The following is a 27,994-nucleotide window of genomic DNA, read 5'->3' on the forward strand; positions in this document are numbered from 1 at the left end:
GATGCTTTTACCTGGTAAAGGGTGGAAAAGGTCTCCCTCCCGCTCCCAATGACAGTATTTTCTCAGAATGGTCCAGAAATCCCGCAACGGCGGGGTTTACCCCGGTCCAGCTGTGGAGAAGAAGCTGAAAGTCGGCTTTGTCGGGCTAGAGGCTGGGGCTACGGACTCGAGCAGAGATGGGGCGCTGCTCATAGCAGGTGCTGAGGAAACAAAGCGCGGCAGCATCCTCAGCAAACAGAGGACCAGCGTCTCTGGCAAGAAACCGCCAAAGAGAAATGCTTTCTACAGAAGACTGCAGAATTTTCTATACAATGTTTTGGAGAGACCGAGAGGATGGGCATTTATTTACCACGCATATGTGTAAGTATTTCTGAGGAAGATGCATAACTTATAATAGGCCACTGAATGGGGTTTGCGGTGTTAGCTTCAAACATTAACAAGCAATTGTCTCTTGGCGTCTCAATCACTGTTCATTAATTATTTTTTTCCCAACGACACCTATTACGTAGCACTCTAACTGTTAACAGTGAGGGTTATGTGTGTGAGATTTGACATAAAGACATAAGCTCAAGCATGACACTGATATTTGCCCTTAGTTGGTCCCTTAAGTGATTGTATTGAACGTTTGTGTTGTTTGTTAAAATACTCCTGGGGAAACCAATTTGACAATTTATAAGTAATGAGACTAATACTAACTTATAGACTAAAAACTAACAATATAATTGCAAGTAGTCTACAACGTCTGTTAAATATGATGAAAAACTCCACAGGGTTGTTCAAAACATTGCAACATTGAAGCTGAGGGGCCATATCATTTTCTACATTTCAGTACATTTGTCCAACTACTAAAGTCGAAGCACTTGTTCTTTTGTCACATGGTCTGACATTAATTTAACTACTAATTAATTGGCCTATATCATACATATAGATGTTTCACGGGATTGGAAGTTCCAATGTTTCGTGTTAAGGTTCTTTACAAATTTGTTTTTGTCATTAAATGCAACTGAACAGGTTCAATAACTGAGAAATATGCATCATTATTTATATTCTATTAATTTACCAGTCTAGTGCAGTCGTGCCAGTTTGCCCCTGTAGCCGTAACTATTACTCTCAGTCGATGTAATGTGATTCCAAAAGAGCTAATTTGGCGTACTGTTGCAAAGCTTCCAGGCGTTTATTATTTTCAGCACAAAAACAGCTGGACAGCTCCTTTGCTGTTAGTAATGCGCCTGCTATATGTTTGGCTCTAACAGCATTGTGCCGACGGGAAAAAAGTCTGGTCTTGATTAACCTTGCCTTCTTAGAAGAAAGAAAAATATCCTTGCAGCGCAGTCCCACATTTTATTTATGTTCCTCTAATCTATAATTTATACACTCTGCCTTTCCTTCCATCCCATCTCTCACATCCTGTTTTCTCTATAAATACCGTTGTGGGCTAAGAAATGTTACAATCAGGTCCGATACGTTTACCTCCAACCTACATCTCTCTCATGCCTTCCTTGTTCATAGATCTCAACCATGAAAGTGTGCAGGCTATCAGCATTAGTGGTCTATACAGTGACAAATGCCTCTACATAGACATGATCATGCCAAGCAGTCTTGACAAATCTATGTGGATGTTGATCTTTTTGCCTCAGGCAAGATCTGGAACCAAGATTAAAACCCTGGAGTAAAATAGATGAATATGAAGATGTCTCATTGAGCTTGGAATGCATTTCACTGGCCAGTCATGGTTTAGTTAAGAACACTGCAGGTATGGGAGTCAGATTGTGGTAAAAAGACATCAGGTCTGAATTTTCTGACCATTTATAATCTGCTTTATTTTTAGATTGTTAATCCCATTAGAGGTTTTAATTTCCAATTAAATAACATCAAGTAGGCTAAGGACAGAACATATAGATAGTGTATCATGACAGTATGACAATCTTTATTTTCAAAATTGTGTTTTATTGCTATCTTTTTAGTTTTTTGGGTCCTTGGTGTAGTTACTGGGTACTTTAGTTTAAGGCACTGGGTAGCCTGATCATTTAAGGTACCAGATTGGCTGGTAAGGTACTGGGTGTATAGGGTACACTAAGGTAGTAGTTGTGATTTTTGAGTCATATCATGTTCTCTAAGACTGACAAACTGAGTTTCTACCGAGTTTCTACAACAAATAATAATGTAATGTGTTCAGTTAGCAGATGCTTGTATCCAAGGTGAAGTACATAGAAGAAAAGTTGTACCTAATATGGCAACAACAATGTTGAAGTCATCCAAATTGTCACCAAAAGGTCGCAGAGGCTTCACAAATGCACAGCTGAGCTGATGAAAGTAGATGGATTGCTTAACAGACATCTTCTGTGTCGCGTTCACTAATCCAATCTCCTCGTTTTCACCCTCTGAGGCCCTTGCTACACCCGGAGGCAGCGTATGCACCAGCTGCATGGAAACATGTTGACACCATCATCTGTATGGCCAAAGGCTCTGGGCCAATTGGCTAATGAGTCTGAAAAACACTGACTTCCACTGGCCGCAGGATACGTTCTGCCTGACACCCAGCTGGACCTCTCCGCTCTGACTGCAAACTTGAGCAGAGGAGAGAGAGAGAGAGAGAGAGAGAGAGAGAGAGAGAGAGAGAGAGAGAGAGAGAGAAAGACAGAGACAGAGACAGAGACAGGGACGGAAGCGGTGGATTTCATTTCATGCCTGTCTAACATACTTGACCACGGTGCCATGTTGTCTGTCGTTTTGTAGCTTCCCCTAATTGTGAGTGTGGAGTGTGGTACACAACACACGCATAGGTGTGCATGGCAATGTGGTGAGCTAGGCTTTGTGAAAACCCTCAAAGAAAATACATTTTAAACAACTACAACTCTTACTGTGCCAGTGCACAAACAATGTTTTTGTAACACACAGTTATTACACCTCTGTAGCACTGGGCAGAGTAGTACACACCTCTTTAAAAGCCTTAGTCATACTAATACTAATTCCTGATGTGTGCTAATTCCTAACAGACTGAGAAATACCATTAATATATACGATCAAAAATTAACAATGGGCTAATTGATAGCTCTCTTATCCAAGTAACAGGGTGGGTTTGAACCTGCAACCTCTAGTTCTGTAGTCATATTCTCTAGTACTGAGCCATACCCATCTCTACATAATCATAATATTTGGGTTGTTTTATATCCAGGTCACTCTCAGCCATATTATATCATCCTACTCTGCCACACTGTGACTAAGCCTGGGTAATTTGGTGTAGTTTTATGGCTTGGTTGCGTGAAACCCGAACGCCCATGCTGCCTTTAATGACATCCTCACGTCCTCTGCTCGGAACCTCTGTCACTCCGCCCGGCTTTGGCCATTAATTGTACCAGTGGAGGGCTAGAGCGCCAGTGCTAACCCCCCACTCACTGTACCAAAACCAGCACAAGCTCACCCAGGGAGGGAGGGGGAACAGTCGACCCTTCCCTCTCCTCCTGATTCCACTTTGACTGTTCCTGTCGGATTGTTTGCGGTCCAATTCCACTCTCCCTTCCAAATGTGTGTCTTGTGCTGGTTTGGAATGAGATGAGGGCATGGGATATGCCAAAGCCTTACTATGCAAATTCGTCCATGTCTGATTGGCTCTTTTCCAGTGTGTGCGGCCTGTGATAGGACCAAGGATGGGAATCAGGAGAACCTATACTCAGTGGCCAGGTTTTTATCTGTATGTACAAAAAAAGCCTTTGAATATTTGAGGCCTCCCTCACAGCTGTATTCCGTCCTCGAAATACTTCTGGAAAGGATTCTGGGACACATTATATTGAGATAGCCTGCCTAATTATAAGCCTTTCGCTAACTTATGTGTTATGCATGCCGGCAAAATCTAGCGGTGGTTGTGTTCAGCTTGTGAATCGCACAACAGTTGTAGAAAGTGATGAGGGTGCTGGCTATGCCTTGACCTGTTTTCCGTAGCACATTTGTTTGTCTCTGCAGTTTCCTTCAGAGATTGGACCATCCAGTTAGTCTGGATACCCAGCAAGCTCAGATGTGATTTTTAAAATCTGGATAAGTGTGTCAAAACAGTCTGAACTCACTGCAAGCTATCTTTAGGGACTGACATCTCTTTGCTGACTAAAGCTAGACAGCAGCATTTTCACGGTGCGCGTGCATATATACGTGTACCGGTACTTAGCGAACACTGTAACATACCAAACACTCTGACCAAACACTGTCTTACATACCAAACACTGTCTTATATACCAAACACTCTGACCAAACATTGTCTTACATACAAAACACTGTCTTACATACCAAACACTCTAGCATACCAAACGCTGTCTTACATACCAAACACTGTCTTACATACCAAACACTTTGTCTTACATACCAAACACTCTGTCTTACATACCAAACACTGTCTTTCATACCAAATACTGTCTTACATACCAAACACTCTAGCATACCAAACACTGTCTTACATACCAAACACTCTAGCATACCAAACACTGTCTTACATACCAAACACTCTAGCATACCAAACACTGTCTTACATACCAAACACTCTGTCTTTCATACCAAATACTGTCTTACATACCAAACACTCTAGCATACCAAACACTGTCTTACATACCAAACACTCTGTCTTACATACCAAACACTGTCTTACAAACCAAACACTCTGTCTTACATACCAAACACTCTGTCTTACACACCAAACATCTCCCCTCCTCAGGACACATGCAGATGAGCGTCCACACCTTCACTGTCAGTTCCAGAGCAGGAGGGACTCAGTCACATATCCACACTCAGCCGTCCCAAACACCCAGCCCTCCCAAACACCCAGCCCTCCCAAACACTCAACCCTCCCAAACACCCAGCCCTCCCAAACACTCAACCCTCCCAAACACTCAACCCTCCCAAACACCCAGCCCTCCCAAACACCCAGCCCTCCCAAACACCCAGCCCTCCCAAACACCCAGCCCTCCCAAACACTCAACCCTCCCAAACACCCAGCCCACCCAAACACTCAGCCCTCCCAAACACCCAGCCCTCCCAAACCAGCCGCCCGGGTCCGAGTCTGAATGAATGCCAAGTGAGGACTTGGGGGATTTTTTACAATAATGCTGTGCTCCCCATGCATTTGGGAAATAATGATCTCTCAGATCAATGAGAAGGGATCCAGGGATGTTTATTCAGCCTACGTCGACCTCATTGATCTGAGCTGCGTCTCCGAGCTGTGGATGACGAATAGTGGGAGACGGTCCACCGAGGAAGGTGTCACGACCAGGTGGGCTGACCAACTCCGGGGATTTTCGACGTCACTCACAACTTCAGGCTTGTTAATTCATCGGTATTGTTTCAGTGCTGTCGTTAGCAACGTTACTCATTCCACCCCGACGTCACGTTCTGGCAACGCATGCTGATGTCAACCCAAGGGTGTTTGTTTGTGAAGAAAAGAAAGGCCCGTTCTTTGTAAACACTTTCCGGATTGTAGTCGTTTGTTTCAGAAGCGTGTTCTTTCATTTGGACGCGCGCGTCGTGCAGTGTTCTCGCTGTACAGAGTCGGGAGCTGAAGCCTTCCAGATAAGTAGGTGCACTGCTTGTGTTGATATTACCATAATGTAGGCTGGAAGGTGAGGGCCAGCAGTTAGTCAGGGCTGTCTATGGCCGTTGTATCGACGGATGCCTTGTCATGTGCAGTAATGGATGTATCCTCACATCGTCAGGGGTGGAAGTGTCAAGGAGAGAGCACGGCACATATATTACTCACCACCAAACACTCCCATACACACACACACACACACACACATTGGGTCTCTGAAGGTGACTCAAGACTGCTCGTCAGTCCTTTCCCCAGAACCATTCATTCTGCCCAGTATTACGGTAATAATCAACTGTAGAACATTCGATTTTGTTGATATTCTGAAACAGTTTAATTGGCCTGGGGGCTGAATGTAATGTACCGAACAGATGTCGTATCATTAGGAACAACTCCCCCCCCCCCCCCCCCCCCCACACAACAGCAGATGCTGAGCCAAAACAGAGCAAGAGAAAAGGTGTTAGGAGTTGTCAAGCATGTTCCACATCCTTTATTGACTTTTGGCTTACGGTATGTCGTCCATTCACACGTTGCATCTCCGGCTGCCCCAGCATGTCCGCCCCTGACACCCCTCCCACCTCCTCCGAACTCGGCCCATCGATCGGGCACTTGCCGGAGTAGGCTTTGTTCAAAGTCGGCTGTCTGTTTCGAACTGGCCTCCTGCTTGACATGTACACACTTCAGACAGATTTCGGGGCCTCTGGCCACAATGATCAGTGCTTGATCAGAGCTATGAGGAAGCCTCCGCCACGTTAAGACAGGAGCCCACACCTTCCACCTCAACACCGCCTGGCACGGTGCTCCTAGTCCCTGCTGGAGAGTTAACCCTTGTGCTGCCTTCGGGTCACATGACCCAAAGGTTCATAACGAACCATCGTTGTGTTTACCCTCTTTTACCCAATACAAAAACAAATAACAATTATTTTCTTTCAACCTTCGCAATGTGGGGGGTCTGAAACAGCCCAACGGTTAAAAGAAAATGCTTCACTTTGTTTTTGTATGCGGTAAAGTTGTCCCAATACGACGGTGGGTCACAATGACTGATGGGTCAGAATGACCCGAGGAGAACACAAGGGCTATTCTGTGAACCTCTCTGCATGTGAGAGCTGGGAGAGACCAAGCCCTGCTGGAGGGGGAGAGCCCAGCTTCGCAGTTGAGCTCTCACTGCTTCCGTGACCGACTGCTGCGTTGCCTGTTCCAGCCCAGATATCCCAGTGGACACACGGGTGTCTGGGGTTGTGTGCGTTCTGCGTTCATGACGTGTGCGTGCACACCTCGGACACACCTGGACGGGCACAGCGTGGAGACACACACACACACATGCTTGATGGTCACCCACTGAGAGTGTGAGTTCACGATGTGCTCTATCTGTTTCTGTTGAAATATTGTTTGCTGGTCTCAAGACTGCGTTAACTGGAGCACTGCAGGGGATTGCAGAGAGTAATCTCTCTCTCTCTCTCTCTCTCTCTCTCTCTCTCTCTCTCTCTCTCTCTCTCTCTCTCTCTCTCTCTCTCACTCACTCTCACTCTCACTCTCTCTCTCTCTCTCTCTCTTTCCCTCTCGCTCTCCCTATCACTCTCCGTCTCGCTCTCATTCTTCCTCACTGTGTTCCTCTTCTGTCATCCCACCTCCCTGTGTCTCCAAGTGCCTCTGCCGTTGTTGCTGCTGCTGCTGCTGCTGAGTGGGCTGTATGTCTTCCAGGGTGTCTGACAGCATCCGTCTGAGCTCCCGGCTGGGGTGAGGTTGAGTGGGGTGTAAAGACCCATCTGGAGGAGCGCTTGTTGTCAGGACAGAAACCCCAGTTCCCTAATATGAGGAAACAGTAGGTCGGCGGACACCAGATCTGACACTTCCTCCCAGTTTAGTGTACATTGCCCTAAAGTCGACATATTGACCCAGGTTTTGTGTTCACAGTCTATGAGCTATAATTAGATGTGACGGATCTAGTGTCAGGAATACACTGTTCGATGGCTGTTGTACTGTACATAATGGCTGTACTGAGGTACTCTAGTACTGGAATAATAAAGCCATTTCAAAACTCTCCGAGATGGCTAACAGAGTCTCCAGCCATCTTTACGTGATGTGGCCAATCGGACGTCGGATTTGTCGTGGTGTCTAGCAGGTACTTGTGAGCCTTGGTTCGCAGTTGTGTGCGTCACCTCACTGATGAAGTCAGAGATTAATTGTCGGTCATGCTCTCATTCCGTGAATTTGGCCCTTCTCTGGGGAAAGGCCCGACTTACTCATACTGTCCATACAGGCAGAGCTATGACTGGCCTTCATCCTCTGTTTATGGCTTGAATTAGCATAATAAGGCAGCACGTGTCATTTGACTCACTGACTACTCCTGTGTTAGCCTGCTTCAAGCCCATTGGGCCACGTCCGATAATGGTGGCAATATAATGCTGCACGGATCCTTCTCCACTCCCTCCCGGTTGGTGTATTATTGTGCTGCTGCCACCCTCCATCTGTGTTACTGCCCACCCGTGGGGATTATGACTTATGGTTTGCTCCCTGCCTCATATTCTATGTATGTTGTTTGCTAATGCTAGAGGCAGGGAGTGCCTCCCCCAAGTCATTCCCATGTTTACGGATATCAATAATTGCTTGAATGAAATCACGTGAGTGTTTTGAAGTGATTTCTATCTTGTGTTTCTGTGTGCTCTCACTAACTATCTTAGCTGTCAATTCATAGGATATACAATATCATATCTGGCCGTACAGTGATATGCTACAGAACAATACATGCACACCTACACAAACTGTACATTTCCATATATTTCCATACTGCCGTTCCACCTTCCCCTCCGTATCCTCCTGTGGAACCAAAGTTCAATCAAGATACTCACATATTGACGGACCATGTATTGATGCCGTACACATGCCGTACACATGGAAATAGGTTTGACTTTGGTGGAGTGTATGCAGCTAGGGGAAGCGCTCCCTGCCTCCAAGCTTTAGTGAGCAACATGCATACAATATGAAGCAGGGAGAAAATAGAATTAAAATCCTCCTGATGGATAGGAACATGCAGACAATGAAGGGGAGATGGGGATGATGGAGGGCGGCGGCAGCCCGGAATCATTTACAATCCGGGAATGAGTGGACGTGCATCCGTGCAGCATTTATATTGAGTGCTATTGTCAGAGAAAATACCAACAGCCTTGCCCTGAACTAGGCTTCCCTCATAAAACAGAACATTTCTATCTCTGGGCTGGTCTATGTAGCCCTCATCCCCACCATCACGCCCCGCCCCAGCCCAGGAACCCTAACCTACTGCTGGGGGGAGCTCTCTCTTCTGCAGAGTCCCCTGTGACTTCCCCAGACCAGCACAGCAATTCTCCACAAATCAATTCAAGTTGTGAAGGAACAGCCAAATCCCAGCAGACACACCTAGCCGTGTGAAGTTACTTTCAAGGCTGGATGACTAGCCCGCGGCATGGTGGTACCATCCGCTCAGTGAAAAGACAAAGCTCTGTTGTTGCCTGTCTTTTCTGGATTAGATTGGACTCTTGGTTGGTTCCATTTACATTCATCAATCCGTCATAATAAGCGCTCCTTCCCGTCTTGTGTGTTTGTGTGTGTGTCTGTGTGTGTGTGTCCCACCCAGATTTCTGCTTGTCTTCTCCTGCCTCGTTCTCTCTGTCTTCTCCACCATCAAGGAGTATGAAAAGAGCTCAGAAGACGCCTTGTACATCCTGGTATGTACGAAACGTTTCATTCATTCACTCCCCGTTCGACGAACTTTCGAAGACACTTTGACTCGAGTGCCGTTGTTCTCGCGATCGTGTTTTCGTGTGTGGGATATTTGTCATGCACGTGAATTCTTGATGTTGGAAACACCCATGGCATGGATGTCACCGGACGTTCTTTGGTTGTTGTTTGTGAACAGGAAATTGTGACCATCGTCGTGTTTGGCGTGGAGTACATCGTCAGGATCTGGGCCGCGGGATGTTGCTGCAGGTACAGAGGATGGCGAGGGCGTCTGAAGTTTGCCCGCAAACCGTTCTGCGTGATCGGTGAGTGGGTTCCCGGCAATGTGTTACCTCCATCCATCACTCAGATGTCCGCTGTGCGGCCGCGTCGAGCGCATCTGTCAGAATAGAATCCAGGCCCCAAGCAGATGAGGAGGTTGTGGAGGAGAAGGGACCTTCCCACCCAGAGGGGACCTTTGGGGGAGCCTGCTCCACCTCCTCTGGGAGATAGAGTGTCCTCCAGTCAAATCCCAGCAATGCCTCTGGCCCGGCCACTCATTGCAAACAAATAGATCCCTCTTTTTAACTTAGACATCATCATCTTTCCACAAACGTCTCTCCCTCTGCCGAAGGCCTGATTTGTAGGGAGCGTTTTGGCTCGATGTGGTCGAAATGCATCACCCAGGTGGAAGCCCCGTGATGATAGATGATGAAACTGAACTCCCATACTTTAGCATCTCCCCGAACTGCAGCAGCTGGTAAAAGCTCTTTGAGCCAGGTGAAACACATGCTGAAATAACACCAGGTGTGAAGGAATATGAGACCTGTTGGAACTGCCTGACTATAAAGTTTTAAAAAAAACCCTCTTAACCTTAATGTCACCTCCTCTGTTCTTGCTGTGCTGGCTTGCTCCTCCTCTTGGGACAAAACAGGTGGAAGCTGTGCGTGGGGTCTAAATGCGAGTTGAATCTGGCTCACATAGAGAAACACACAGCGATAAATGTATAATGAACCCTGGGACTTGTAGTCTGTGCCAGCCTCCCACTCACGTCGTTCTGGGTGACATTCACGAAAGAAACACACAGATGCAGCATATTCAGTCCATCCCCCCCCCCCCCACCTGTCTCCCTGCCAGACGTCATGGTGCTGATCGCGTCCATCTCGGTGCTGGCGGCTGGAACCCAGGGGAACGTGTTCGCCACGTCGGCCATCCGGAGTCTGAGGTTCCTCCAGATCCTGCGCATGATCCGCATGGACCGCCGCGGAGGCACCTGGAAGCTGCTGGGCTCCGTCGTGTACGCCCACAGCAAGGTCATTCTTCAGCCGGTTGGCTAGATCCCTCTCTGTGTGTGTGTGTGTGTGCGTACGTGCGTGCGTGTGAGCAAGAGTGAGTGACTGACTGAGAAAGCTCCAATCCATTGACAGCCAATACTTTGTCACCTGAAACTCTGCATTGCAGAAGGTTCCCACAGCAGTGAGACATCTGGACTCGAGCTTTTAGTCGAGTGATCTGATCCCCTATGTCAAGTATATTGATTGTATGCATTGATTGCCCCTCGTGACGTGACACTGCCCCTACCTGCCATTCAGTTTAGCTGCTAACTGGACAGATTAATGCCTTCAAATGCATGTACTGACTCTTTTGGCTGTGTATTAATATTAACCGGATATGGCGGAGTAGCATGTCATGTAGAAAAGAATGTAAAGTTCAAAGTATGAAAATGACATTGAATAACATTGCAAATGCAAACGTTCCAAAATGAGATTCGATTCAATCCGATTATTGTCAATCTCAGAGAGAAGAGAGAAAGAGAGCAAGGAGCGAGTTCCAGGAACTCTGGTTTGGAGTGTGTGAGAGCTGGGGGCAGGGTGTGTCTCCTCCCAGCCAGATCTTCTGGTGAATGACAGGTTCAAAGGGATGTGTTTGTGCCACAGCACAGAGCAGCCCTGCTCTGTCTCCTCACATTGGAGTTAGCGCTGGTACAGACTGCAGCTGGACAGGGCAGGGCCTGGAGACCAAACAGAGCACTTGCAATTAATTTACATTTAGTCATTTAGCAGACGCTCTTATCCAGAGCGACTTACAGTAAGCACAGGGACATTCTCCCTGAGGCAAGTAGGGTGAATCGCCTTGCCCAAGAACACAATGTCATTTAGCACAGCCGGGAATCAAACCAGCAACCTTCGGATTACTAGCCCAATTCCCTAACCCCTCAGCCACCTGACTCCACTTCACGTTGGTATCATACTGAGGTGTTCTGTGTACAGTATGGTACACTATAACAGTATGGTACACCATAACAGTATGGTAAACTATAACAGTATGTTCTCTACCTCAGCTTGCTACCGAGGGAACATAGAAACCGATGTGTCGGCACTTCAAGCTAGTCTGTCAACATCTACGACTTAATTAGCGACATGAATATGTTTCGCATGGTCAACGTCTATGAATATGGATGAGTTGACACAGCATTCTTTTTTTAGCTTCTTCCGAAAAGGTGGCCGTAACAATGAGCTCTTCCCTCAAAGGAAGCCGATCGGCCCCAGAACTGGACAGCCAAATTGGAAGCGTTTTACAAAGTGAGCGCTGACCGCAGTGGATGGAGAGAGAGAGAGGGAGGGAAGCGTAGCGCAGAGTGTGTGATCTGGAGCTGAGACTGTTCCAGCTCGACAGGACCATCCGACAGGGGCGCTCACCTGAGGTCTCCCTGACCTGGCCCCGTCCATGGGCCAGACGCTCCCTTCCCCGTCATCTCTCTGACCTTGAAAGTGTTCCGCTCCCTCCTCCACCCCCCCCCCTCCCCCGATGGGCCGCCACCCCACAACCCTCTTTCTCACCCCACATCAGCATCTCTCTGTTCATATCTCTCTCTCTCTCTGTCTCTTTCTTGCTCCCTCTTTTTCTCTCTTTCTCTCTCTCTTTCTCACTATCTCTCTCTCTCTCAGCCTCAGTCTCCTCCTTCCTCTGGCGTAACACGGTGGCGTGAACTGAACTGATTCGAACGAGGCGAACCCACCACCCCGACCACAGGAAGCACTACGTTCTTTTTCAAACATACCCAACTGTAGTTTCTAGAAGTGTCTCTCTCTCTCTCTCTACCTGACACAGTCCTCAGCAGCCTCCGGTCCCAGTCTGGCTAACAGGCGTGCAGACGTGCAGTAACGGCAGTAGCGGCAGAGAAGTTTCCCCCTGGGGGGGGGGGGGGGGGGGGGGGGGACTGCCAAGGTCAGCGTGGAGATCAGACTCTGCAGTGAGGCACTCTACACTGTTCTTCAATTACCAGCCACAGCCTGCTTTACGGAGCTCGGGTTACAGCTGTGCTTCTTGTGCACACAGTCCGATGTTTAACCGTTTCACTTTGTGACACTTTTCGGTAGCCCGGGGGTAAAACTCATTTATGGCTTTGTGAAATGTCGGTTTCGGAGTGGTGGTGAGTGGTTGTGTGTGCGGTGTACTCATTTGCCTGTGTTAAGTCCTTTCAGGCCCCTTTCAACAGACAGTGTGTTTTGTGTTGTCCAGGAGCTGATCACAGCCTGGTACATTGGCTTCCTGTGTCTGATCCTGGCCTCCTTCCTGGTTTACCTGGCGGAGAAGGAGGAGAACGAGCAGTTTGAGACCTACGCCGACGCCCTGTGGTGGGGTCTGGTGAGCCACGCACCGCCTCTCCCACTGTCGACATTTCCGTCACTTCTTTTGAACGTAACACTTTGAAACAACCGTTTTTTGGCCCTCAGATCACCTTGACAACGATCGGCTACGGAGACAAGTTCCCAATCACATGGAACGGACGTCTCCTGGCTGCAACGTTCACCCTGATAGGAGTATCCTTCTTCGCTCTTCCGGCTGTGAGTTCATCCGATCAGTCCGGAATCTTCCCCGGGTCCTCCGAGGGGAAATTCGGAAGAATTTGTGAGAAGGACTTGCCTTCGGAGGCTTGACTCAGGGTCTGACGGTGTGTGTGTGTCTGTGTGTTTCCCAGGGTATATTGGGCTCTGGGTTTGCCCTGAAGGTCCAGGAGCAACACAGACAGAAGCACTTTGAGAAGAGACGCAATCCTGCAGCGGGGCTCATCCAGGTCAGTCCGTCACAGAGCCACACGTCTCACAGAGCACGGACCACGACACTCCGCATCGTCCTGGCAACCCTTCCGGCGCTGTAAACGCTTCGCTGACTCTCGTGCGCTTCTTCTTCTCCCCCCCCCCCCCCCCTCAGGCCGCGTGGAGGTTTTATGCCACCAACCTGAGCCGCACGGATCTGCAGTCCACGTGGGATTATTACGAGCGGACGGTGTCCGTGCCGATGTACAGGTATTGATTGCTCGTAAATCAGCTGCTGGATTTACACCGACTGCCTTTTGCCTAAGAGAGAGAGGGTGGTGGGGGGGTGGGGGGGGTGTCAGTGGAGACAGGCGCGGCCGTCTCACCATCGATCCCACCCGGCCGACCTTTTAGTTCTGTCTTTTTTTTTATACAATCTGAAGGTTAATGAAGATGTCCAATTGGCATGGGCTCCCCAGGCTGGGACCTGGAGGACCTAGGGTGTAGCCACCTGCTGGACAAGACAGTGTCTCTAGGGCCGGTGCTCTATTCATAAACACAGCACAGAACCGTAGGTGCTGGTTCGTCTGTAGAGCGAAACGACATCCAGGCTAGTCAATTAAGGACGAATGGCTCTGTGAAAAGCCTGATGTGAGAGCAGCTGTTGGGGGTCCTGTTAGCTGTCTGACTGAGTCACAGAGAGCGTCTCTGGCTCTCCTCGTCTCTCTGCTGTCGTTTCCGAGCAGGCTGCCCAGCCCCTTTTGATCTTCACCTAGAACGTTTGATTGATGTGTGGCCTTTCAAGCTTTGAACTCGCTGATGGAAAATGTGCCGCAAGTAACACAAGCACACTCACCGACACATGCTCTCTCTCACACACACATACACACACACATATCATACACACATCCCACCAAATACCTTTCTTCAGTAGATGAGTGAGTAAACCTTTGAATTTCATTCAGGAATGTATTCATGTTCTATCGCGTGTCTCCTGTCCTATGGCTTACTACTATAAGTAAGTACATACTGCAGGCCTAACCAAAACTATTGCTTTACCGGTTAGTACTTATTCATCTTGATTTGTGATGTCAGATGTCTTCATGACTGCTGCCATAACCTGTCCTCTCAGATTGAACCATCAGTATTGATCGATGAGGTAAGATGGTGGTTGGGAACAAATGCAAGCTGGCCAGAATTAAAGTGTCGCAGGGCGGGCTCTCAGCCAGCAGTCTACAGGGACACAGAGGAGGTATTTTTACCTTGTCTGCAGTAAAGTCGCTTTTTCATTTGATAGCTCATGTCTTAGAGGGACCCAAAGGCTCCTTTGAGAAGTGAGGTCTAAAACCGCAGCCAACTCAGGTCTGCCAAGTCATCAGACTGAACTTATTTTAGGTGTTGAAATGCGGTTCGTGTTACAAAGCCTGACTATGTAGAGATGACTGAACGGCATCCACCTCTGCTGTCATCCACCAGACTCATCCCTCCCCTGAACCAGCTGGACCTCCTCCGAAATCTGAAGAGCAAGTCAGGACTGTCATTCAGGTCAGAGTAAAGAGACAAATCTAGCTCATCTAGAGTCCTGTCATGCTATCTCGACGATAACTCAAACGATGTCCTCATCCAATCCATTTTGTCAATCCAACCGTGATAAAAGACTGACCGCTGTGTGAATGCTTATCAATAATAAATGTGTGGTGTGTGCGTTCCATATATATATATAGGAAGGATGCCCAGCAACCTGAACCATCTCCCAGGTCAGTAGTAGAACATACATTAAATACTACATCAAACACTCATCTCCAACTCACTAAGTGGTCTTGTTGTATCCATGTTGTGGGCTAAATGTGCTTCCTGTTAGCGTTGGTTCACCTTGACGTCACAGCCCAAGGTGACCTGCTGCTTTGTAAACAGGAGCACAGGGCTGAGACCTCCACTCATATGTTGCCCTTCCTGACTCCAACCATGTGCTGGCTTGGCATAAAGGTTTTTTATAGAATGTTGACCTCTGACTTCTTCCTTCCATGGGTATGACGCAGACTAAAAACTAGCACACTTGTTCATATTAGTAAGACAGACAGGCACAATGTTTAGCCTTAGGTTTGGGCGTGAACCCAAAGAACTAAAGTTAGTCCAACATATACTTAGAAAGGGGGATAAATGATCAAGCCTGGCAATCTCAGGTATGTCTATACAATTATCTGTATTCGTCTGTATACTTGCGTCCACAGACTGAGCTAGTGTACAGTAAACATCGGTACAGTCTTGTGTCTCCCACCTCTTGACCCCTGACCTCTGCCCCCTGCAGTCAGAAGGTCAGCCTGAAGGAGCGCGTGTTCTCCAGTCCCCGGAGCTCCGTGACCAAAGGGAAAGGTTCCCCCCAGGGCCCCAGCCAGGGAGCCCAGGCGGGGCAGGGAGCCCAGGCGGGGCCAGGGGGCCAGGGTGGGCAGGGCCAGCCCATACGGCGCTCCCCCAGCGCTGACAATAGCATGGAGGACAGCCCTAGCAAGGTGCACAAGAGCTGGAGCTTTGGAGAACGCAGCCGGGCTCGTCATGCCTTCCGCATCAAGGGGGCCGCCTCACGGCAGAACTCTGAAGGTAGGACTCGCTTTGCGGGATGAGCACCTCGTAAGATGCCTCTCACACCTGTGGCGCTTGTATGTTACGAGCAAATCAAAGTGGGTGGGGTACTTCTGTTGTGGTACTTCTGTTAGCTATGAAATTGCTCTCATGTTTCTGTACAGCCGCTGTGTCTAGCCAGTGTTGTCATGCGGTCCTACCTATCAACGTGAGAAGGTCATGTGGTGTGATGTCGTATCCCGTTTTGTGAAACCTTGAGAGTTGAGAACGTGTTTTGCTGTCCGGTGATGTTTTTTCTTGCTAGCTTTCTTGCTGCTGTGACAGTGCTGTGTACTCTCTCGGCTTGCGTGACATTCTGTCCCTGTCTTGACTGGTGTGTTGGCTGTGGGTGGTTTATCTTTACTCTGAACAGAATTAAGGGGCATTGACAAGCTGATGTAATTTAAGACTGAATAAGTCTCAGACTGATCTCTGAAAACAGTTCTTCATTTAACAGACATTTTTATCCATAGCGATGTTCAAATGTTTACATAGAGACCAAAAGATAAAAGCAAGAAATAGAAGTGCATGGTTCTGACACTATTACAATGGTTCGTACATAGGAACGGCCTGTATTTTATGAGACACAGTACAACCATGATATAGTCTGATTTAGAATATTGTCATATGAATGACAGTTGATCTAATATGCAGGCACATCTGAACATCCAGAATAGACTGATTTGACTGAATGCAGATAACCTGAGGTAGCTTGTCTCTGCCTTGAGATGTGAAATACTTGTGTTTCTCCCTAGCTTCACTACATATGTATCAGTCTCCTCTTTTGTGCCGTTGAAGTGCCTGGTGGTGTAAACAAAACCAAAAAACATTTGTGGCACAGAGAAATGTTTTCTTTGATTGATGTGACTGACTCGGACTCAATGCTCACGGTCTCCTTTCCGTTTCTCTGTTTGATGCTGATCTAAAGTGCTGATTGAGATGCAGGATGAAGAATTCAGACAGAAGAGCTCACCAGGTCAGACAAACAGGGGAGGGGCTTCACTTTCACACGACTGTACACGCACCCAACAGCAAACCACTTAGCCCAACGGCCAATGTACAGATACCACACTGTACATGGATGCTGTCACCTCCATTCTTGATTGTCTTTTGTTTGTGGTTCGGTTTATCTTTGTTCCCATCTCAAAGAGGTCTTTTACTGCCCAGTCCTCAAATGTTGTTGGATAGGCTTCACCTGGATGTTGCTCTTAAATACTAGTTCAGTATTGACCTTTTTCTTCACCAAAAAAAGGGACTCATGCCTCATACCCCTCATTCTACTAGTTTATATAAATACCGTTGAGGATATCAGGGAAAGGATGGTGTCATGTTCCTCGTGACATACTGAGAAACAGAGAGGATCAGAAATAACATGGTGTACTATTTCTGGAATATCATGACTGAAATACACTGGTGTTTTAACACATCAGTTCTCAGTCACAAGGAACATGGCACCATCCTTTCCCTGATATCCTCGACTGTATTTTTCAGACATACTGCTTTACGAAAAAGACTCCAATGCTAAGGATGGCACGTGTGTCCTCTTGTATCAACAAGGACCAAAAGCTCTGTGTAAACCTTTTTTTTTTTCACTACTGTCAACTGGTGCTCGTGACCTTAGCAGAAAAGCAACCATACATGCAGAGAGGGTGAGTGAGTGTTTCACTTAAGACGTTTCATACGACACTTGTCTTCCCGAGCATTGATTATCCTTTAGTCCTCTCCGCTTCCGCTCATCTCTCATTCTGTACATCTTACAGCTCCATACCCTGGGCTCATTCACAGTCACATGTCCTCCTCTGTCCGGCTGCAGCAGTCCTGTCCCCCGCGGCTCCTCCAGCCCTCGAGGACGGACCCCGAGCTCCACAGTGCTCCTGTGTTTGGTCCCTCCCCGATGGTTAATCCATCAATGAATATCGGTGGGTGACCGGAGAGACCGCTGGCCTGGTATCTTTCCCCGGTCTGTATCTCAGGGGTGGGGGGAGGGGGGGTGGGCGGAGTCAGAACAGTACGTTTCCTGGCTCCAGAAGATGCAGACACATAGTTGGGATCTACTCAGTTCGACAGGCACAGTGGAGGGTTAGCTGTCCTCCCATAGACCAGTAGACGGTTGGGACGGTTTGATCTCGGTTGGACATGCTCAGTGCACCTATCATTTGTCATGGTGTGTCTCACGGTAATGACGTGTCACCAAACAATAAAGAGACAGTTACAGATGTTCCTTCTCTGTACAAATGCACTGTTTAGGCCTCATTATTCTGTTGACTGGTGTTGTATGTAGTGTGACAGCATCCAAAGCAGATTTACGGCAGCAGACAGTTTACATGAAGATTAACCGAGACTGCTCAACCGAAAAAGAATGGAGCAAAGCACAGAGTAGCTACATACATTATCAGAGAGACTGTGAATGGCTGTCAAGCAGTACGACAGCGAGCGGCGAAGTCTCGGTAACTCAGCTGCAGTTTAGCCCACCTCTCTCTCTGCTGGGTTGGGCCTTTAAGGCCTCAGCGTCGTCCAAATCCAATCAAATTTGAGTTCCACTGCCTTTTTAACGAGCAATGCCACAAAGGGCTTCGTATATGCCCACGGAACTGCACTTACGCCAACCTAAGCCCTCGACCCTTTAACACCCTGTTCCCTCCGCACCAGCCCTGGTCCTGGTGGGTCCTTCTGAATGCGCTTTTCATGTGTCCCGGCCTTGTTCTCCTGTCATCACCTGGGTCACGTCCACCAGGGGAGCCATGGCCCCAAACTGCTCCGTGACCTTGCCCTTATCACGCATGCAGCACACTGGGTCTGTGTGAGCCATGACTGTTAGCGGAGTGTACACCGTCGGTTTCATCCTCGAAAGCGTTGGACCACGAAGAAGGTATGGCTGAGAGAGGACGTGTGCGCCTTTGTTTGAGCTCGTCTTAGATCATTGGGTGATCTGGGCCTTGTTATGGTGGATGTGAAATGATATTGTACAACATGAGCTGGATGTGGAGCTACCGTGATCCATTTGGCCCTCACTTCCACTCTTCATAGACACGGAATCAGTCGATCTTTGCTCTGAGTCTGTGAACGGCTCTGCTACTGTGTGACAGTGATCCATGGGACCTGGTGGATGGAATCAACCTAGCGATGCTGAACAAAAACGAAGCGCTCCTTCAAAAGCAACGGTGGATTCCAGAAATGGATCGTACGTCTCACAATCCAAATAGCGTATGTTTTCTGCTGGTAAAACATACTGAGAATCATCACAATGCACTAACAGAAATGTTTGGCTCATTTTTACTCTGTTATAAGATTTGTTTCGTCGTTCTTATCCATTGATCGGGTGAGCGTGGTGTACTTCTGAAGGCATGGAAACAGTAGATGTTCTTTCATTTGGATTGATCTCTTTTTACATTTGATATACTTGCCTATGAAACCCAAACAACCTTGATCCCTTCCTCATGGGGGCCAGGAGAGCTGGAATGACCGTTTCCATACAAGCTGCTGCAGGACTGCCCCACTGTTCTGCTGCAGCATCAGCAGACTGTCACAGCGGGAGGTTGAAGTCTATCACCCTGGCAGACCGGGACCCATAATAACCACCCTCACCAGCCTCTTCCAGCCTACTCCATAATGTCCTGAAGAGCCAAGCTATTGGCCTCGACGTGAGGTTGTTTAACTCCCCTTGCACCGTAACATGCCTGAACATGGATACACGAAATGAGCCGGGCTGCCAGAGAAGCCTGCTCAGCCTTGCGCACACTTTACAGTAAGGTGTCTCTTCAGAGAGTATAGCACCCGTACTGTGTACAGCCCTATAACAGCGAATATGACCACTACCCTCCAGTGATTGGATGACCTCGTAGGCTACTGTTGTATTTGATTTCCTAATGAGGTTGTTGTCATTGTGTTATGATTTGAACTCGCTTCATTTGATGTCTCTCCTCCTCTTTGCCATCTTTGCAGCCATTGAGGGCTTAAACAGTAAGGACTCATCCCATGCCTGCTGTTGGGATGGCCACCTACTGTAGACTAGCAGAAACTCTAGTGTTCAGAGAGAGCCAGTAGAGTACATGGCCCTTCTAGAACCCATTCCATGAGCACAGTAGCCGGAGGATTCAATCATTCCATGACCAGCCAAACCTAAGCTCCAGTAAGCAGCCCGAAGGGCCTTGCACCCACATCCAAATGGCTGCCGCTCCTGCATTCTAACCTGCACGAAGGAAAGTGTTTGAGCTCCAAGAGACAGCTGGAGACGACTGTACTCATGAGGTCCACGCAGGGCCCCTTAAGCCCCAGCACTACAGAGCAGTGGAAACCATCTGCTCCTGCTCATCTTTAAACAGAAAGTAGACATTTGGGGAGGGTGGAAGTTTCACATCTCTGTAGGTTGCTGGCATTACGGAGCACAATACTTCTGCCCTCTGTCCGCCTCATGCCATGATGCCAGTTTTGCCAGGTTGACCAGGAAACCCAGGAAGAGGCCAGTCTATTCCGTGGCCCAATATTAGTGACACCCACCAAAGGCTAGTTGCAGTGTTTTCTCTTTGCCTTCACAGTATTAGGTATAAGAACACGTGTATTTTCTAAATGAATATACAAACGAGCATCACAGTGGGACAGATAGGCTAAATGTTTGTACTACTCTCCAGTGCGCCTCTCTTTCTCCCGAGTCCAAATGCTTGGCGAATCTGGCCCTTGTAGCCCAAAATAGAAAGGCAATCCATTATGCTAATTGAAAGTGAAATGTGTGACGGCGAAAGCCAACAGCCGAGACCCCGCGCTGGCTCTCCTGTGGTCCAGTTACCATGGGACCACTTTATCTCCGTAACGCACAAAGAAACAAACCACACTGCCCCTATTCGTTTCTTCTTCTCTTTTTTTTCATTTTGGAGATTTGAGCGTTTGTCCCCTCTCCTCCCATAAGGCTATATATATATCATACAGGCTTTCCGTAGATATACAATTCATTGTCAATCCAAACGACTTCCATCCCACTCGATTGCAGATACAGTCAGTTGTAGTGAAGGTCATGCTACATTAGCTGATGTGCCACCTAGCTGGAGCTAATAACTGTACTGAGTATTTTTTACAGTGTAGGTAGGAGAGCACTGGCATGGGCACACAAAACCTCTACCATTTTGCTCACAGGGGTCAGAGATGAACCCCAAATCTCCAGTACTGCCACTTAAAATCCACAATCCTGCTTCCTTCCCGTCTCTCCCTTCCTCTTTCTCCCTTCCCTACCTCCCCTCCCTCCCCTCTCCTACCCTGCATCAGCCAATGAGATCCACCAACACTGTCATGAACCTGTCCCAGTATCCAATCCCACACTGTGTTCCTGGGCCGTGCAAGTTAATGGCTGTGCCTCGCCTTGGCTTGCCTCCATGCAGACACATCCGGGGGCCTGAATGAGTTGGATTTGGAAGGGGTTAGCAGTCAGAAGAGCCCAGGCCACTGTGCTCCGCTGCGTGCTAATGTCGGAGCCCTTGGTGTGCTTGTTGTGTATTTTAGACGCCAGCCTCCCAGGAGAAGACATAGTGGACGACAATAAGAGCTGCCACTGTGAGTTTGTCCCTGGGGACATAACCCCAGGACTCAAGGCCACCATCAGAGCTGTGTGGTAAGTCCGATGACGAGGCGGTCGGGTGGGGCCGTACGCTCATGCTAAGATGTGTTCCTCTCTCTGTCTCCCGTGCACTTCGTAAATGATGCGCACACACTCTGGGCTCATTGACGAGGACGTACAGGCGTTCTCCTGGGGGGAAAGGGTGCCGAATGGGTGTGGATGCCGTACGCGGACACTGTCCTGTTTGTGTCCCTCAGCATCATGAGGTTCATGGTGTCCAAGCGGAAGTTCAAGGAGAGCCTGCGGCCCTACGACGTCATGGACGTCATCGAGCAGTACTCCGCCGGACACCTGGACATGCTGGCCCGCATTAAAAACCTCCAATCCAGGCAAGAGACACTCTACCCTCCTGCCTCTCCCTCCCTCCCCCCTCCCCCTCCTGCCTCTCCCTCCCTCCCCCCCCCCTCCCCCCTCCCCCCTCCCCCGTGTCTGTGGCTCCCCCTCGGCCCCGGCTGTACCGGCCGAGGCTCTTTCTGCTGCATGCACCACTGGTGTCTCCCGGTGTGATGGTGTTCTGTTCTCTGTTGTGACGTGTTCACCCCCATTCACCTGTGGCGTTTCCCCAGAGAGAGACTCCCATTGACGTCCCCGTCCCCCCACAGGAGGCCTTGTACCACCGAGGGAATCAGTGACAGCCTATTGTGCTGTCTATGACTGGATATCTTCCAGTCATGACTTACTGTAGATGTAGTTCTACTGCATCTGACAATGCTTTGTAGTCTCTGGGACTTCTTTGGTTGTATCTGCCCTGTGCAACTACTGTTTCTTACCACGGAAGGGAAAGAAACTCCTGCCCATGTTATTCCAGGGTACTGTAGGTCTCAATTCAACATATTATATATGAATCTATGATGACATATGGATCTATGATGAATATATGGATCTATATTGACTTGAGGATCTATACTGACACATGGATCTATAAAGACGTATGGATCTGTGATGGCATATTGATCTTCAATTCAGGGTATTTAACATGTAACACTGAAGAGTAATAATGTCATCAGAGCTTCTGGAGAAGACAAGGTAACATCATGTTCGCCCACAGTCTCTCTCATTGATAGGGCAATTAAATATTCGAATAAGTACAATATATGTTGTTAGTCCTTAAATAATGCCACATATATGCAAATATATTCCAAATGTTTGACAGAACAAACAACATTGATGCGTATCAAATGGTTAATGGTTGACAAACGTAGTTTGGAATATATTTTCACTTATTTGACCTTGTGTTCTGTTGCCCTGGTTTCGTGTCATGTGATGTTTGTGAGAGTGATCACTGTTGCGTCATCATGCATTGTCCTGGTGTCTCCTCTGTCTACTTTGCCAGGATAGATATGATTGTGGGGGGGACGACTGCGCCCTCCACGCCTCGCCATAAGAGGTACTTATCCACTGTCAAAGACTCCCCACGGTCTGCCCCTTGGTCCGGCCTCGACTCACTGCATCTAGCTCCCCAACAAACTGCCCTCAGTTCTTCTAGATTCAGTGGGCGAGCAGCAACAGACCTGTTTTTGGTTCGGCCTACTGTACAGGACTGAGACGACCGAGCTGCTGCTCTGAGACAGGGTGAGGTGGTGGAAGTGGACCCGCAGCAGGCAGAGTTCATTCAGCAGCCAAGCAGAAGTTCAGGCCCACTAGTCCTGTAGACCGTCCGGTGAGGAAGTTCCACCCCTTCCAGAGTTTTCCCTACCTTCATACTTGCTAGTTGCTACAGACAGCCACTGCAGGAAAGGTAAAAAAAAAAAAAATCTGTTCAGTGAAAGAATATGCAGGAACAAGATTCTAGAGTTGGGAGGCGTGTCAAGTAGCCGAGTCAAGTTGAGAGTCAAGTAGCCGAACTAAAAATGGTTGAGCTGAAATGCCTGCAATGCATTGACAATGAAGAACTTATCAGAATATACTAGAAGCCAGCTAATGCCCATTGCTGTTGAGAGGCCTATGAACCAATCAGAGAGACTGCATACTATTGTACGCCTATTTATTAGCATGACGCTTAGCAAAGCATGCCAACAGCCACAAAAATCAATTTCATAGTTTTTAAATTGCTTACAAATATTTTTGCTAACCTTTTTGATACGCATGCTTTGCTTGACCATGACTTGCATGGTCTACTTAGATTAATTTGAGTTTTCTGTTGAAGAATATTGGGCTGCCTTTAAGTTATTCAGAACGGTGTCTCCTCTAATACCTGAAGCCCTTGATTCAGTGTTGAATGAATATTTTGGATTAGATACTGATGTTCAGGGTGCTTAATGAAATACCCAATGTGATTACAGCCACGCCTCTTGACATCAACACAGGAGAGAACTTGCCTCGTTTTAAACATTTTATAAACATAACATCCTGAATGCAATGTATCATGTCAGGTTGAGACAGGCTTCAGTCAGGAAGTTATTCTCACCACATGTTTAAAGGGTTGGTTCCTTAAACAGTTATTGTTTAGATATGGTACGTGCTATCTTTTCAGTTTACAGCAAGCTCCTAGTTCTTGCAACTCCCCACAGAGTTTGCACTGGCCAACCCATTCTCACAGGATTGGATTGGTTTAGAATAGTTGCCACGTCTGCAAAAGGTAACATTTTAAAATCTATTTCAATATGAGACACAGCACCCCAAGTTCTTGCCAGATCTTCCACGCTTTCCTCCAGCTCACGTTTGATTGACAGTGGTTTCACAAAAGAAACCAAGGAGGAAAACTTGCCTCTCTAAAGGTGATTGGCTGGAACTGGATTTTTGAAGCATAATTGACTGGAATTGGAATTTTGGAATTGATCCAAAATTAGAAATTGACATTCCACTAACTCAGCTCCAGTTGTCGTGCTAAACAACTCTCAGAGGGCCTTTATTAGCTACACAACATGTTGATAGGGGACAGAGCTTCTTCTTTCTTTTTTTTTACCGATTGCACCTTCAATATATCGTTATGATTTCCCCTAGAGGCAACTATGAATTTTGAGTCTGTTAGCTGTTAACCTAACAGACTCAGATGATTCAATCAACATAATGTTGTAGAGATTGCATGTTAACATGGTTGCTAGCGGTTCGTAGAAAGGTGAACCGAGGCATGTTTCCCCCCTTCTCCATATATGAAGGGGGAGTTGAGGCCGTTCCCACTTTGTGGAGGAGAGAAGATGACCGGAGCACTTCCTCTGTTTCTGTTTCATTTCTAATTCAATGTCACCCGATGCATGACTCCACTCCATGACCATCGTGCCGTGCGCTAGACAGGTGAGAGCCATACCCGAGTCTGTGGCTCTCCCCTCTCTACTGGGGCAGTCCTCAGCTCCTCTGGGTGGGAAACCCCTCACAGCGGCCCGTGTCCTGGGTCTGCTCCCCTTCCTCTTAAATGACAGACAGAGTCAACTGATTCCCCTGTCTGTTAGTTAATGTGGGACAATTGGACATGCTTCTTATTTTTTTCAATCGAGGATTACAAGCTGTACGTTATCTTGGGGGTTTGTCTTCTTCGGAAACCGTCTGGCTTTGTTCTCGTAAGTGTCCTGTTTGTGTTTTTCCTATCGTTAGAGTCGACCAGATTGTAGGTCGAGGAACACCGATGACCGATAAGGACCGTCCCAAAGGAACCACGGAGGAGCTTCCGGAAGACCCGAGCATGATGGGACGTCTGGGGAAAGTAGAGAAACAGGTACGGTTGGCTGCTGACAGGTACCACGTCAGATACCTCCTACCAGATTTCACAACTCTGGGGGGGGGGGTGGAATGAGGGAGAAAATTAGATGATTCCTTATAAATCATGACCGTAAATGTCACTGTCACTGCCGGTCATAATGGCTAGGTACATTCTTTCAAGTCGTGATTGCTTTTCCTAAGTGAAGTTTATTTTAAGCTTTTCATCAATGACAGTGGTCTTAGTCATAGAACCACTGAATTGGATAGTCATTAACTCAATGTCGCCCCCTGGAGGTCAAACTCAACTGTCTCAAGGCCATGTCGTTTGAAGAGTTTCAGCTCCCCTTCTTCCCATCCCTTCCTCCCACTAGGTGATGTCCATGGAGAGGAAACTTGACTTCTTGGTGAACATCTATGTGCAGCGCATGGGTATCCCCCAGTCAGAGACTGACGCCTACTTTGGGTCAAAAGAACCGGACCCAGCCCCTCCCTACCACAGCCCTGTGGACCACATAGTGAAGAGCGCCTCCATCACCAAGATCCTCCGCTCCAGCAGCTCCACCGGCCAGAAGATCTTCAACCTCCCTCCGGCCTGCTCCGGCCCCGAGGGGGGCCACGCCCACTGCCCCCCCTCCACCTCCTGGCACCAGCACCAGCGTAGCCAAGGAAACACCCCCTCCCCCGTGGGAGACCCCTCCCTGGTCCGCATCCCCCCGCCGCCCGCCCACGAACGCTCCTCGGGGGGCCACAACGGGGGCCACCGAGGAGCCCGTCGCCACAGCGGCGGGGGCGACAAGGAGGGGAAGCGCGACAGCGACACGTCCATCTCCATCCCGTCGGTGGACCACGAGGAGCTGGAGCGCTCCTTCAGCGGCTTCAGCATCTCCCAGTCCAAGGACAACCTGGACTTCCTCAACAACGGCTACTTCAGCAACGTGACGGTGGCCCGCTGCGCCAAGGTGCGTCCCTACATCGCCGAGGGCGAGTCCGACACCGACTCCGAGCTGTGCGCCGCCTCGCCTCACTCTGCCAACGGGGAGGGGGCCTATGGGGACAGGGGCTGGGCAGGGCCCAAGTGAGGTCCCCGGAATCTGGGCGGGGGCCAGGGTTCTCCCAAGCCAGGGTTTACTCTGTTATAGAGGTGAGGACTGAGAGGTGCACATGCGGGGCGAGCCTGCAGCCTGAGAGGAGGGTCAACCCACACTGCTCCTCCAATAGAACTGCAGAGGAGAGGGTAGAAAACAAGATGTCCCACCACTGTTTGTTTTTACTGAATGAAGTAAAACTGGGGGCAAAAAAGGCCCGGTGCGAAACTTTTTCCGTACCGAGACTGTTTCCATCGCTATAAACTTTGAGCACATATGTTTGTTCCCAAGTACTCGCACACTTGCTCATGGAGACAATGCTTGCCAGGGATTTCTCATGCAGACTCACAATACAATCATAGTTGAATCCTAAAATCATAGTGTAACTAAGTAAATGGACAGTTTCACATACTGCTTAACTACACATACAGTACACATATATGACAAATATGACTTTCTTCATATTTGTCTTCCGTCACATTCGGTTTGGTGTTTGATTGTTTAGGGATTGAATATTCAAAAAGAATGTCATTCCAACTACACCAAAAGTAACTTTGTTTTGTGGTTTTTCCAGTAACCTTCCAATGGACAACATTGAAAATGCTTCTTCTTCTTGATCAGACAAATTATTTTGATGATCTGATGTTTGTTTCTGTGTTCTGAAATGTGTAAGTACAGTGTTCACAGTAATGAGATTTCTGACTCGTCAGGCTGTACTGTGCTGCACAGTGACAGGAAGCAATTCACCACAACTTATGAAATTGTATCTAAGCGAGTATGGGGTTTCTGATATGTCAATAGAATGTAACATGTCAAAGAACATTGAGTGTATATGGACCCTGTTGGATGTATATGGAACATGTCATAATCAAAGACTATGTGCACTATTTTTGGGTTGTTGATGTTCCTGTGCACAACCCTTTAAGGTTTCTCTGAATCAACATGTATAAAAACACTGACAATTTGCCCACTAAACTACATACACAAATTGCTAGAGATTGTACATATTCTATACACACAATATTAATATATCCACAAAATGCTTCTTTTTTTATTTTTTTATTAAGAAGAGTACATCCAATTGACAAATGAGTACACGCTCACTTCAATTTGTATCATTTTGTAAGTATTTTGTAGTTATTGATCCATGTTTTTATGTGTTTACATGTTTATTTATGTTTCATAAACACAGGAAATGCAATGCCCGTGCAAGCAGAAACACTTAGCAGCCTTAATTTGGTTTGTTTACTTTGTACCAAAAATGTCGGTACAAAATGTATTACATTGTAGTAGTAACCGATCAGACATCCAGAATCCTACTGAAGAGCAACATCCCATGGTCATATTCAAGCTCAAAGAGCCATTGCACCACCATTGCACCTTTTGTTTTGATTTGAATTTCATCACAGCTGCCTTCCAAGTTCATTTTTCCCATCCAAAGAGCATTGGCTTTATCCAACATGATGGTCGTCTTTTTTGTGATTTTTGTATCCATGGTTCCATGCGGCACATCTCTGCTGAACACACACCATGCTTGTGAATGTACTCTTGAATGCTGTCTAACTCCAGCTGTTATACTTGTCCCAGTTAGCCCACTGACAGCATGTACTCTTGAATGCTGTCTAACTCCAGCTGTTATACTTGTCCCAGTTAGCCCACTGACAGCATGTACTCTTGAATGCTGTCTAACTCCAGCTGTTATACTTGTCCCAGTTAGCCCACTGACAGCATGTACTCTTGAATGCTGTCT

The 27,994-nt window shown here is 47.8% G+C and overlaps 1 protein-coding gene across 1 annotated transcript; it reads left to right on the forward strand.

Moving 5' to 3' along the window:
• Positions 1–27,493, forward strand: kcnq2b (potassium voltage-gated channel, KQT-like subfamily, member 2b). Its single transcript, XM_084705744.1, has 16 exons — positions 1–360; positions 9,177–9,267; positions 9,459–9,585; positions 10,397–10,572; positions 12,782–12,907; positions 12,997–13,107; positions 13,242–13,337; positions 13,475–13,569; positions 14,776–14,844; positions 15,024–15,056; positions 15,608–15,897; positions 16,847–16,894; positions 21,409–21,517; positions 21,721–21,852; positions 25,055–25,175; positions 25,531–27,493. The coding sequence occupies exons 1-16, from the start codon at positions 68–70 to the stop codon at positions 26,236–26,238; spliced, it is 2,625 nt and encodes an 874-aa protein (XP_084561870.1). The 5' UTR covers positions 1–67; the 3' UTR covers positions 26,239–27,493.
• The last annotated feature ends 501 nt before the right edge of the window (positions 27,494–27,994 follow it).

The sequence above is a fragment of the Hypomesus nipponensis genome, chromosome 9 (genome assembly GCF_054491055.1).
Source record: "Hypomesus nipponensis isolate SF chromosome 9, ASM5449105v1, whole genome shotgun sequence".
NCBI classification, from domain to species: Eukaryota; Metazoa; Chordata; class Actinopteri; order Osmeriformes; family Osmeridae; genus Hypomesus; species Hypomesus nipponensis.

Excerpts from the sequence above, each read along its gene's own strand:
- kcnq2b (XM_084705744.1), top strand. The coding sequence starts at position 68 with ATGGTCCAGAAATCCCGCAACGGCGGGGTTTACCCCGGTCCAGCTGTG. Across the intron at positions 16,895-21,408 it reads CAGACAGAAGAGCTCACCAG|ACGCCAGCCTCCCAGGAGAA; the intron begins GTCAGACAAACA and ends TGTGTATTTTAG. Across the intron at positions 25,176-25,530 it reads TGGGGAAAGTAGAGAAACAG|GTGATGTCCATGGAGAGGAA; the intron begins GTACGGTTGGCT and ends TCCTCCCACTAG.